This window comes from Harmonia axyridis, chromosome 3 (assembly GCF_914767665.1).
Source record: "Harmonia axyridis chromosome 3, icHarAxyr1.1, whole genome shotgun sequence".
NCBI lineage: Eukaryota > Metazoa > Arthropoda > Insecta > Coleoptera > Coccinellidae > Harmonia > Harmonia axyridis.
Genome location: NC_059503.1, coordinates 13,860,463 through 13,874,705, shown reverse-complemented (window position 1 = coordinate 13,874,705; position 14,243 = coordinate 13,860,463). Strand labels below are relative to the sequence as shown.

The 14,243-nt window shown below is 35.5% G+C and overlaps 1 protein-coding gene across 1 annotated transcript in view; it reads left to right on the top strand.

Moving 5' to 3' along the window:
• The window catches only part of LOC123676415 (muscarinic acetylcholine receptor DM1), a 55,848-nt gene that overhangs the window by 29,528 nt on the left and 12,077 nt on the right, over positions 1–14,243 (top strand). The window contains exon 5 of the mRNA XM_045612295.1: positions 5,766–5,910. Coding sequence (XP_045468251.1) covers positions 5,766–5,910 — 145 coding nt within the window. The remainder of the gene's footprint in view (positions 1–5,765; positions 5,911–14,243) is intronic.

The following is a 14,243-nucleotide window of genomic DNA, read 5'->3' as shown; positions in this document are numbered from 1 at the left end:
CACAGGCTACTGTTGAGGCAAAATTTGTAGCCTCAAGCGTGTTTGCCACGCTCACTTGGTGCCAGGTCCAGACCTTAGGTTGGATGCATAAGAACTAGCTGTTTCTCTTCGACCACCAGCTTCAGTAGAGGGCATTGTGATAGGATTGGCAAGGAATACTTTGAGCTGTCCCTTATGATCAAACGTTCAACTTCGAGTATTCCCTGCCAATCTCATCGAACAAGGAGCAACACCTTCCTGGACTTCAATTCAGGGGAGCTTCGTTAACTTTCGATCACGATCTCTTTTGCTTGACATTGTCGTAAGTAACTTATTGTCCCATTATTATCATGGAAATTCGGCCCATGAGGTTTTTTTGGGTCAGAATGTCTGACACCCAAACATTGAGTTCTTTTAATACACCTTCCTGCAGAAAGTTCAAAATGATAAATATATACTTGACTCAACATTGAAAAACTACTACTTTTTTTTAACTTGACTTGATTTCAAGTAGCTTCAACATCAAGCCAAGTCGTGAATCTCTAGTTAGTAGTATACACTGCGTCCGTAAAGTATGGAACAAATTCATTTTCAGCTAAAAAGACCATTTTAAGAAATAATCCTGAAACACGTCGATTTTTGATTTTAGTTTACCGTATTTTAAAATAATAATCTAATATACAGGGTGAATTACTTTCGAGTAATGACGTCACCGTCATTTTTTTTAATGGAACACCCTCATTATGTCTCAATTTTCCGATTACTCTAGCTGAGCTGATTCCAAAAATGCATCACATGTTGATTTCAATTGATACAGGGTGGACAAAAATACAATAGTTTTGTGTGTGCTCATAAAGTAACGCGTAACATTCTTTATTAGTTAGATCAACAATATTATCAAAAATACTTATTGTCTAGCGGCAATTGATTTGAATGTAACACCCTGTAGTTTGTTACATTCATTACATGTTTTCAAAATTGATAAAGAATTATTTCTTTTATATTCTGTCTGCTAGACCACAAGTACCAAACATGTTTGGAAACAGCTTATTTTTATTAATCTAAAAATGTAACAAACTACAGGGAGTTACATTCAAACCAATTGCCGCTAGACAATAAGTATTTTTGATAATATTGTTGATTCAACTGATATAGAATGTTACGCGTTACTTTATAAGCACACACAAAACTATTGTATTTTTGTCCACCCTGTACCAATTGGAATCAACATGTGATACATTTTTGGAATCAGCTCAGCTAGAGTAATCCGAAAATTGAGACAAAATGGGGGTGTTCCATTTAAAAAAAATGTCGGTAGCGTCATTACTCGAATGTAATTCACCCTGTATATTAGATTATTATTTTAAAATACGGTAAATTGAAATAAAAAATCGATGTGTTTCAGGATTAGTTCTTAAAATGGTCTGTTTTGCTAAAAAGGAATTTGTTCCATACTTTACGGACACAGTGTATAGTGACGTGACCAATAACAAACAAGATATACTTAGTCGAAAAAAAGTGCGCGAAATACGAAATTACTTTTTTCCATCCCAATAGTTTTACAAGACTACGTCTATATTTTGGTAGTCATCGAATAATTGTTATATTCGATCCAGAATTGTTTTTCTCAGATACTCAAATTCCAATCGCCTTCCAGGCTCAACCCTATGGCTCAAGTTTCACAAAGACATGTCATGCGTTTTCATGAAGGTTGAAGGTTAAAGCATTAATTGCGATTTAGGGATGAATAACAATAATTCCTCTATTGAATACCCAATATGAAAGGAATTGCTTACTACGAAATTAACAGGATGACGTAAAGGAACCATTGGGGTTTAATTTGCGTTGTATTTGGTACATTTAGGTTTACACGGGTTTGTAGTAGGATATTGGAGTCACGTTGAAGGGAATATAACTCGCTTTGAAGGTTTCGGGTTGTTTCGTTTGGTTAATTTCTGAGATGCAAAATATAACGGGTGTGTTTTTTCGAGGTATATAACTTTAAGTTGGCAATATTGTTCAAGATGGCGACCGATTTAACAGCTGTCAAGTGATTTATTCTCGGTTTGGTTTGGCAATTCATCGTGAATAGACTCACGCCTAAACAACGCTTGCAAATAGTGGAATTTCATTTCGAATATAATGGTTCTGTGCGGAATACGTATCGCGCACTACGTCCATTTTATTTTGTTTAGCGATGAAGCGCACTTCTGGTTGAATGGCTACGTCAACAAACAAAACTGCCGCATTTGGAGTGAAGCTCATCCTCAAGTGTATGTCGAAACTCCATTACATCCAGAAGAACTGACTGTTTGGTGCGCTTTATGGGCTGGTGAAATAATTGGTCCGTACTTCTTCAAAAACGATGATGGCCAGAACGTTACAGTCAATGGTGATTGGTAAAGAGCCATGATTACTAACTTTTTCATTCCTGAATTGAACAACCATGATGTCCAGGAGATGTGGTTCCAACAAGACGGCGCATCATGTCACACAGCTCGTGCCACAATCGATTTATTGAAAGACACGTTTGGTGACCGCCTAATTTCACGTTTTGGACCTGTGAATTGGCCTCCAAGATCTTGTGATTTAACACCGCTAGACTACTTTCTATGGGGTATGTAAAGTCATTGGTCTATGCGGATAAGCCACAAACCCTTGACCATTTGGAAGACAACATTCGCCGTGTTATTGCCGATATACGACCACAAATGTTGGAAAAAGTAATCGAAAATTGGACGTCAAGATTGGATTATATCCCAGCCAGCCGTGGCGGTCCTATGCCAGAAATCATATTTAAAATGTAATGCCACAACATTATCTTGCGGATAAATGAAATTCATGTCAATCGAATAATCCATCGTTGTTTTATTGCAATTTAAAGTTCTATAGCTCTAAAAAAACACCCTTTAGAATGTCTTTCATTGTACAATGACAAAATAACCATAAGTAAAAAATGGTAAGAAGCAAATGATAAACAATTTCAACAATTCGTTCATCTGAACCTTATTGCCATTTGAGTTTCTTGACAGATTGTTCACCCACGAATTTGCAATCACAATAAGAATTGAATAATCACGAAAATATCCGCCTGAACTTTTTTATGTAGGCCACCATGAAGTTCTAGTATTTATTGGAAATTCTCGAATCTAGGCTACAACCTTACAACAAAATATTCCAAAAACTCCAGAGGTCTGGTTTCATCAACGATGAACTGACTGGAAAATAAAAATGGGATGATAAGCTCCAATATGTATGCTAATTAATGAATAACTTTATCAATTTAATATCATGTCGCACTTCAATATACCCCCCATATGCAAATTTATGTATGAATTCTCTTTACTTAACCGAATTAATATTCTGCCTTCCGAGTTTGCAAATAGCCAGATGAACCCCCACTGCTAGGTGACGTGTGAAATATTCATGTGTTTACGAAGTTTGGATTGAGTTTTTCGACTATTCTGCTAGGGATGGATATGCATGCCTGCGCTTAAATCACAGAATTCGAGAAAAATCCGAGCTGTATTTCGACATTTCTTGAGTCATTTATGTTCAGTAGGTTATGTCATTTAATCATGGAAAGATACACACTTCAATAACGTTAAGAAATTTTTGAATTGTTCTATCAAAATTTCAAAATGGTCATTCGTGCATACTGAGAGAAATTTAAGGATAATTCATGGGCGATATTATTTTGTTAATCGACTCGCTATTTTTCATATTGTAGACAAATTTGGGAGTGAATTTTCTTTATGCGATACAATAGTACCAGTTCAACAAAGCAGCTGAAGGAGAATATTAATTTGGTAGCATCAATTTTATCGGATTACCTTCTCAATATTCAAATATTTCTCGAACAACAACATGGAGAATTTTAAAAAGAATTTTAAGGATGGATTTTCATTCTTACAAAATTCAACAAGTTCAAGAATTGAAGGCATTAGACCACTATAAACATCGTTTATTTTTGGTTTTTGCTCTTGAACAACTTGAAATTCTGCAATCCTTGTTATTCACAAAACCATTTTGCTTAAAACGAGCTTCTTCTGAATAAAATTTTATTCAGTGATGAAGCTCATTTTTACGGTTTTTCTCCCAAATTTCGAGTTCAAAATTTTCATAAACTACGAACAATCGGTAAGCGGTGTTGGATAAATGATCCCCAAAGAGCCAAATTTCGCTATAAACCGAAAATTTTTAGATCGAAAAATTTGCCTCACATTTTCTATATTTCCAATTTAATTAATTGAATCAAATTTTTTTTTAAAGTTCCCAAAGTGAAATTTTATGCCTTTATATCAATCAATAGGTTAACGTTGATGACGAAAATGCTTGCAGTTCAGCGATTAGTCCATTATTTCAGTAATTATAGGTTGAAAACTGAAATTTCCAAAAAAATATTTGATAATATTCTCGAGGCTGCCAATTCTCCTTGAGACATGGTACGGACTTGGAACTTCAACCTCGACTTCAACATGTTTTAGATCACAGCTGGATCTAAAAAACGTTTTTATTTGATGGGGTTGTGACCAATATTTCAGGAGATATAACGATTATTATGTAGAAATTCAATTTTTACGGGTTTTTTCCCAAATTTCGAGTTAAAAATTTTTATAAACTGTGAGCTCTACGAACAATCGGTAAGCGGTGTTGGATAAATGATCCCCAATGAGCCGAAATTCGCTATAATCCGAAAATTTTAAGATCGAAAAATTTGCCTCAAATTTTCTATATTTCCAATTTAATTAATTGAATCAATTTTTTTTTGAAAGTTCCCAAACTGGAATTTTATACCATTATATCAATCAATTCGTTAACGTATATGACGAAAATGCTTGCAGTTCAGCGATTAGTCCATTTCAAACGTTGAAACCACTCTCGGCTGTTTTTTCACTGATAGCGGCCTCACTATAGGTATTTGAGAGCATTCGACCACCCTCAGCCGCTAATTTCTTCATTTTAAAGGAGACAATTAAAACCACCCGCAAATGACGAGAATTTAGAAGACACAAATCGACTAATATTTCGATGGCGTTATTTTTACAAATAACTAAGTTTATTGTATGCCATCTACGATCTATTTATTTCGAATACCCCTTACCGCTACAGCCATCTATTGCAAAAAGAGCGTAAGCAACGTTGTACACCAATGCTTTGAAGCCACTCTGGAATATTTTGTGAATATTTTCGTTTGAATGCTTGTCGGAAAAAATTGAATGTTATTGAAGAATAAAACTTTGTTTGGTTCCGAAGGATTTCAAAAACATCCATTCGCGCAAAAATGAGTCACAATTTTGCTTTTATTGTAATATAATAATTATACTATATCATCGTCTTATTTCAAAGGTTTAACTGAATAAACCCTACCTTGTTGGCTTCATCTATATCGATAAATAGAGACGCAAAGTATAAAGACCATAAGGTATGTACTTCAATAATTTAAAGGTTGACAACTTCGGTTATTGCAGAGGGTATTTATTAATTTTGCATTTTGAATAAATAAACCCGAAAAAAAATAAAAGTTTATGGGTTGAACAAAACAACTCGCATGATAATAAACGTTCAAACGACGAAGCACAGAATGCCAAACCCTACCCTACTTCGGAACGTCAACCAAGTTGCTCATAGAAATAAATGCTAGGGATTCCAGTTGATAAAACGTATGACAGCAGGACAATAAGAAGAATGTTCATGTTCCGTGTCCCTTAGATGTTCAATGTAGAATGAAATTTTTGCTCTGAAACACATACATTTATGATTTTACACAGTGTATTCGTGTGCAGTGATGAGGCAAACAATGTCTGTTCGACGGTCGATGTCGAGGACTGGAAGCGACCCAGATCGGAGTCAGGGACGGCTGCTGGAGATGCCGATTCTGTTTATATGCACACTTCAGTTTGCATAGAGCATCACAGAAAACGAGAACAGGTGAGTGGCTCATCTTATTTGTCTCAATTTTGTTTCATTGGGGATGAAACTTTCGGAATATGAATGTTTATGACGTATTTTCAGTGGCGTAGCTAGAATTTAGGTGCCCTGTCGAGCTCAGTTTATTTTTTTCGCACTAGCTCGATCGCTTCTATGAATTGTTCACCGCAATATTGATTTCACACTACAATTACAATTTGACATTAAATTAAACTATAAAAAACATATATGGACATTTTTTAATGGAATACCCTATATTTTGCGACCTTTTCTATTTCTCCTAAATCTCCAAATAAATAGTTCACTACTATTACTTAAGAGGTTTTCCTGTCATACAGTTCAGAATATTGAATCGAAAGTACCAATTAAATTTGAAAAATACCATGGAAATAAGATACTGATTCAGAAAATCCAAATTGCATTTGTTTGTTTTATTCCCTGATTTTTAAGGAATTCTATTGTACCCACGACAATTTAAATTTATTTTTTTTTACTCAAACTTGAACCTTGTAAACGATGCATTTCTCGCATATAGGATTTTGCTAGACCACTCAGTATAATTCGAAATAGGGGTCTTCAACTCGATTCAAGAAAAAATTAGATTTCATAGAGCACCATAGAAAAGGAGAAAAGGCTAGTGTTTCATCTTATTTGTCTCAATTTTGTTTCATGGTGAATAAAACTTCGACAACAACAATATTTATGACATATTGTCAGTGGCTGTAAAGAATTGTGATGCCTTGGAGCAGAATAAATTCTGGCTCTTTCTCTTAATCACCCCTATGAATTTCTCACCGTAATGTCGATTTCAACAATATTAACTTTATTTGTACAGTATTCTAACCTCTACGTCATCTAAAAAAAATTGCTGACTGCTGATTTCTGAGTTATGGATATTAGAGATTTAGGCCAATTTTCTTGAATAACCCTGTATTTCCGAAACTACCAGTTTCAGGATACACTACGTTTCTAAAAGACCTGGATGACCTGCATTCACCACTAGGCTATGCCAACCACTCATATTACACCCTTTATATCGAAAGTCTATATTCAACGTTGTATAAACTGGGATTGAAGCGCTAATGCTAGAGTCTGGTAAAAAGCTGCTAAAACGGACGTAACCTCTAAAACCTGAATAAAATCCTCAACTTGCTCATAAATGGTTACAACAACCGATTCTTATGACCAGATTCTAAAAACAACTTTATTCGAGTCATTCACAGTGAGCTTTCTTTCATGTAGCTACAGTTTGGTTAGTCACGGCATTTTTACTGGGTAATTGTTTTCTCCATCATCACCTTCTCAACAATTTGTTAAGGTTTTAGCGTGTATGCAGTCTTTAATAATTGAAATGTTGGTAGTTACGGCATATGTAAGCACTCAATGAGATTTTTTCAGAATCGGTTTTTCGGACAGTCTGAAAACAGCTTTTGAAATAATTAGTACATAGGTAAATGCTCAAACGTGCTCTATTGAGTTTGGTTTGGAATGGTGATTTGCTTGAACTCGTTCTTTCTTCTACACTGCGCAAGATTAAAATCTTTTTGAATTCGTTCAAATTTGAAAAGCATGCGTCGTGATGCAACAAACTAAACTACATTTATGTTTGTAACTCTTTGGTAGCATATTTCATTATCAAATGTTTGGATATTCATCAAAAGAGTGCATTATTCATTGGAATTTTAGTACAAATTGATGTATACTGGATGTCCGGATTTTACCTCTCAAAATTAAGTGGACACCTACGAATGAAAATTTACTACCTATTCCAGACTTTTGTAGAACCCAAATAGTTTCCACGAATTTGCAAACTTAGTGGAAATAATTGGGGGAAATGAAGGTTTTTGGGATAAAATGGTATCATAAAGTCTTTTTTTTTCGTTAATAGTGCGTCATAACGTATTCGCCCCCAAGTGACCTAGTTACTTTGGCAAATTTTAGCAATCCTGCCACCATTAAATTCTGTGAGAATGTTCGTGATTGAGAATAATGAGATATTCCATTATTCTGATGGTGATAATCCTCAGTGAAAGTTGACAATCACGTTGGTACACATGAATTCATTAACAGCTGTCTTAAAGTGCCTTATTATGGTCGTCATTCCTGTGCATTGCCTTATAAAAATAAATATTGATAGAGGGAGCATGCGTCATTTTTAGTAAGCGAATATCATCCCCCAACAATTTGACAGATCGAGTAGAATCAAAACACATAGATCACACTTTTTACGTTCCACATGAATGAATGTTTTATGATAACTCCAAAAATATCAGAGTAAATAACAAAAAATAACTGGTTATATTTCTGGTACACTCTGAATATTCCAAATACGAGGATGAGACATACTAGACCCAAGGTAATTTTTGAGGGGATTGCTTTGTTTCATTCTGAGATCACTGATAGGCGGTCACTCATCCAAGTTCTAACCGCGCTTGGCCCTGCTTGGATTCCATATTCTAACATAAACGGACAATTCCGGCGTGCTATGAGCAACTTTGGTGGATTAGCAAAATCACTACAAATGTATATATGATATACTATACAACCGTAAAATTTTTGACTGTTGGGAAATCACAAATAAATATAAAAAAATATCATTCTTGTCCTTCCAGGTTACTCAAAATAGCTCTTCTTCATAAGAAACATAATAGAAATTCAAATTTTGTACAAGGTGTTTAACGTAAGCGGGTCACTGGATTTTGTGATTCATAATTCTTTGAGTAGAATTGAAATGTGACCCATCAATATTACCAAATAATCACCAAAATAATTACGCTGAAAATTCAACCGATAATGTGAATTTCAACGATATAACGTTGAATAAACGTTAAATCAACGTACGTATGCCCAGTGAGGAATTTTGAAGACAACTCCATTAGGACCGTCTACCTTCTATCTACATTTTATTAATCAGTTTATTCTCCTTTCTTCACAAGTTCCGCATATAAAACATTAATGCTTTCGTTACTACGAAAAATTTCCAGGATTACTTGCATATGTTGTATCACGGTATTGTTTGTAACATGGTAGAGATTTCATAGACAGAGAAACTTCATTATAAGTGTGAACGCTTTCGTAGACAGATTGTCCAAAAAATATTTCCAGACTTGATCTAGTGGGTTTTCCAACTACCTACCAACTGGTAACTTCTATGAACGATTGATGTCTCTTCTCTCTTATTGAAGTGTGCGGTATATTTCAATAGCTTTCACATTCATATTCGGTAAGAAGCTCTTGATGTTTGATTAATTTTTTAGTTCACAAATCCTTGAAACTTGAGGGGTTACAGGTGAAAATAATGAAATAAGAATTAAATTTGGAATGTTTCTGTTTTATCAAACAATCTACTGAACCAATGCTCTCCGCCCTAATCTCCAAACAGTTTTGGTGGTAATCAGCGGTCCTTTCCCGCAAGGAATTGGCGGACTGCAAGGCCAGAGTAATACGATAATTGATTAGATTCCTGAAACTGCAAACTTGTAGCGGCACCAACAAGAATTAACTGCATAGACCGATTATTATCGTTCCTCTGTGAACTTATGCTCAAACGCAATCGGGGTCCTCTTTATAAGCAACGCTCCACCGCAAATTTGTGCGGGGCTCCCGTGGGAGAGCATCAAGGGAGAGCGGCGGCACAGATGCGCGCTGAAGAAAGACTTCCATATCCCAAACCTGCCATACTATAACCCGATAATAATGAACTACAACGGGATTCGGTACAGGGGCGGAGCTGGAGATATCGGAGGCTCTAAAAATGAGAAATATTAATTTCAATATTTGGATAATATTTCTTTTTCTTTTCATCATTCATTTCCAAATATCAGCCGTTTTATTTATTATAATATATTACGTACGTGGTGGTATTGCTTCTTCCTCGGTGGCTCGATTGGTTAGAGCATCGGACTAGTGAGTCAGAGGTTGAGGGTTCGAGTCCCGCACGAGGAGGTACTTTTTACAGAATTGAAAAATTGTCGGCAAGCCGTGATTTTATTTTCATATTTTAATTCACAGACGTTAAAACCATTATTTCCATAATATATCAACTAAATATCAAAAACAGTTAATTTGAATTGAAGACATTCAATTGGAGGAGCGTAGCGACGAGTTCTCGTCTGAGACCGGTAGTTCTTCCAAGCTTGATTTGAATAATTTTTTTTTCTGAAGCCCTTCAAGAATGCCTTTTTCGAATCATAACATACCCTTATCAGTTTTCCGATTCGAAGCTACGCAAAAAACTTTCCCAGACTCTTTTCGGCTCAGAAAAGTTACATTTTTGGCCTAAGCCGCCAAATTTATCCTTACTGGTTTTTTATATAGGTAGTACCTGGGTACCCTATGAATATGCTTAAAATCAATTCGCATCAAAAACATACATTTGTTGAATATATTTTCAAATATAAAGTCTTTGGGGTATCGCGTTTTCGTGAGGATTATTGAAACACTGATGTACGACAGACGAGAACTTCATTGTGGTACAGCACTTGGAAACACCCTTGAACACTCTACTAACTCAGCTGGTCATCACCTCCCAACTTACTTCACTGAACACTCTTTTTTCCAGTTTTATACCTGGGTTACAAATATAAAATCATATTGTGCACCCTTAATTTCTTCTTCCTTTTCTTATTCTCTAAATTGTATGCTTGCGCAATGGTGTCATGGTGTCTGCACACTAATTAGGGTAGGAGAAAGATACTCTCTATTGTATCTTTCTGAGAACCCTATGAATGAGAAAGTTGTATGCACAAGTACCACGAAAGACCATTGTTACACTAATGCAGGTATATTCATATTTAGTATTGTGACGACAATTTCGGCTAGACATAGACATTATGTCTAATTGCTTTTTGTCGCCTCAAGTCTTTTTCTATTGGAAAAGACGTTTAATTTCGTTATTAAGAGAAAACGAATATATTTTAAGAGAAAGCAATGGATATTTATTCCATTGTGAAGAGGAAGGTACAATGGAAAACGATATCAGTCAAATGGCTGATATGGTTGCAGAATTCATGTAATTTTCTTGACCAATTAACACATTTACATATATGGCTGGATGTCCTTTATTTCTTTCATGAATTCCATTTTTGAGGTCTTATTATTTGAGGTATATTATGTGGAGCATTGGCTTAGACCTTATTCACGTGGCTCCAAAGAAAAAATGAAAACAACAATGAAAAATTGAAATGGATATGCTTTCTGGATCGCATATTGACAAAACCTATGATTAGAAAAAACTTTATGAGAAATGCATCAAAATCCTTGATCTATAAACAAGGATGAAAATAATGATAATAGAAACAAATGATATAGACTGAAATTCAACATAATCGGATCTATTTTCAAGGAAAATTTCGTTTGAACATAAATAGCTTTAGAATGGAGCGAAAACTTTAAAAAATTAACATATATGCCAACATATGATAAAAAAATTCACGAGCCGCCACTGATTCACTCAGTCGACGCCAGGACGCACGTCTCGAAGAAAAAGACGCTGGATATTGGAGAGTATGGTTGGGTTCATATGATATGTAAATCGACTCCACCATAGGAAGGAGTTGTATAGGGAAAAAGTGAAATCAACTCTTAAATGTATACTTTTCATTCATCCCCAATTTGATGGACAGTATATCTCCACAAACCATAAAATTTATTTTATTATACCGTATCTGGAAAGGAAAACGGAGTATAGTGTTTTTTTATGAAATATATTTACTAGTAGAGATGGTCAGATTGAAAATTAGATCAAATATACGGGTCGTTTACCTAGAAAGCAGAAATTCAGAAATACGACCAGTTTTATGTGAACCCTGCTTAATAATTTGAAGGATGTCGACTTCAGGTTCTTGCGAGTATTCTTATATAAATCCTAGCTCCGAATATTTTACGGTAGATCAAAAATTATTTCTTTTCTCTCGTCTGATCTTCTTCACATTCTTTTACTGTTTATTTCGAGATATGATTCACATCCCTTGTATGGGTTTTCTATTCTGGTCACTCGGGAATTGAAGAAAATGAAGAGGCCCACATATTTTCCAGAAAAGAAACACAAACTCCTTTCATTGGTCCAGAATATTCTGTGGTAAATAAATGTACCTACAAGAAATTGGTTTAAGAAAAAAAAAAACCGGAAGAGAAACACTTACAAAACATTGCCTCCTTAGGAAGCGCCTCATGAGAATGAGTTTAGCAAAAAAGAATAAACTCCGGATCACCTGGTGATGGAATGCCTTGACATCGCTATACAATGCAAAAAATGCTTTGGAGAAGATACTTGCAGAAGTGGTTTCTCATTAGTTCCAATAAACTCACTGTATCTTTCTTTATGTGTTCTATGGTTTCTATCTTTAGGTCGTCTCTTACCAGTTTGCTATTTGTATTATAGTAAACAATTTAACCATTTCCCAGAATATTGCCTCATATCAGCAAACTTTAGAAAGTCCATCATCCTCTTGATTATTAAGAAATGCCTTGTTTAGGAGTGTGCTTCTTAAGTCTGGTCTGTTTTGAACATTGGTACAGAGAGTCTTCAACTGTTTTGATCTAGGCAGAGTTTGTCAAATTGTTCTTCAGACAGGCCCATGTTCTACAGAAGATATTTATAATCAAAGTGAACTGTCAACAATTTCTTCTTTGCGTAGGACGAAGGAAATACATCCAATGTTTTCACGAGGTCAAGTCGTCCGGTTGTTTTCCTACAAAGGATTCTTTGTACTGTTGTCCTTTGTTATCCTTTAACAAGCCATATTCAGGATCAGCGATTTACTTCCTTAATGGGCCATTCCTGATTCTTTGTTGATAGCTGGTTTTATGTTATTTTGTTGGGATTCAAGCAGAAATTATACGAATCACTATCGCAACGGCCAATCAAGCTGCTCATCAAAATAAAATTCCTGAAGAGGATTGTTGAATCCATTGTTATGGACCCATTGAAATCTCGAGCGTATTTGCGAAATAGGTAAGGCTTATCTTCGTCGAGCTGACTAATTTAATGCCCCGTGGAATTTTACACTACATATATTACACCCGTGTTATCAATGATGACAATTTCGAATGTGATGCTCATAAAGTCTTGACTCCTTTAAAGCTCGTTATTCCGAGTCGATGGACTAAAATATTTCTCAGGCTTTTGCCTTTATGATATGAACGCCTTCTTGAGCGGGAAACCTTAATTTTATTCATACTCACGTCCCAGCGCCCACCTGTTCTAATTTTCTTCAGTTTAAATCCTTAACCGTGTCTTTGCCCCTCTATATCGATCATTTCATATAGCTACAATATCGCCAAATTCAACGCAAATACGTAGGTAGAACTACTGCTTCAATTCAAATTCTCAAACCTGCTATATATAAAAGTCGTTTCAGCTCTAGTTTAAATTATTAAATTCAGTTTCAAAATGCGTTAACCATAAACTTTCGGATAGAGTCAATGATCTAAAAAAAAATAAATGCTCCCTTGGGTGATAATGCAGTACACAGTTTTCATTCCAAAATAAGAGAGAAAGGTTGCTTTGGAGATATGATTAACTTTCCAGCTATGGGTATTTTACTGTTGCATAAATTTTCTTGAATCTGTTAGTGAATAATTTTCTGTTACTTTGTTTTAAACATTTAACTGGAGGTTTAATTTTCTATGTTTCCGGTTACGGTTCTGATGATGCGATCAGCTTGAATATTCTATGGTCTAAGTTGAGCTATCAACATGAAATTTTACAAGAAGTTATACATAGGCGAACAACTTTGCTTCCGCCGTTTTTTTCCGAAATTCGAGGTTTTAACAACTCATAATGCACTACGTCGAGGTGGTCCCACCAAATACTAAGCTTGACCTTGGAACCGTGAATATTCGGTTTGGACGTCGACGTGGAAGCATGGCCGGGATATCCTCTTGATTTTCTGCGGTTGGGATTATCGTAATAAACCCATTTTTTGTCTCCAGTCACAATGCGATGCAGAAATCAATTCCGTCTTTGTCATGCAAGCAGCTGTTCACAAGCAAACAACTCGTATGTCACCCAATTTTCTTGTTTCTGAATCATTACCATGACTTTCAGGCGTTTTGAAATGGCTTGTTGCGTCAAACCCAATTATCCTGCCAATGCTTGTTGCGTTTGACACGAGTCTTGATCAAGTAATGCCTCCAAATTTGCATCTTCGAAAAACTTGTCTCTTTGACCGCCATGCTGGTCTTCGACGTCAAATTCGCTGTTCTTGAAGCGTTGAAACCACTCTCGGCATGTTCTTTCATTAATAGCGGCGTCACCATAGGTATGAGCGATCATTCGATGTGCCTCAGCCGCAGATTTCTTCATATTGAAGCATAAAATTGAAACTGAC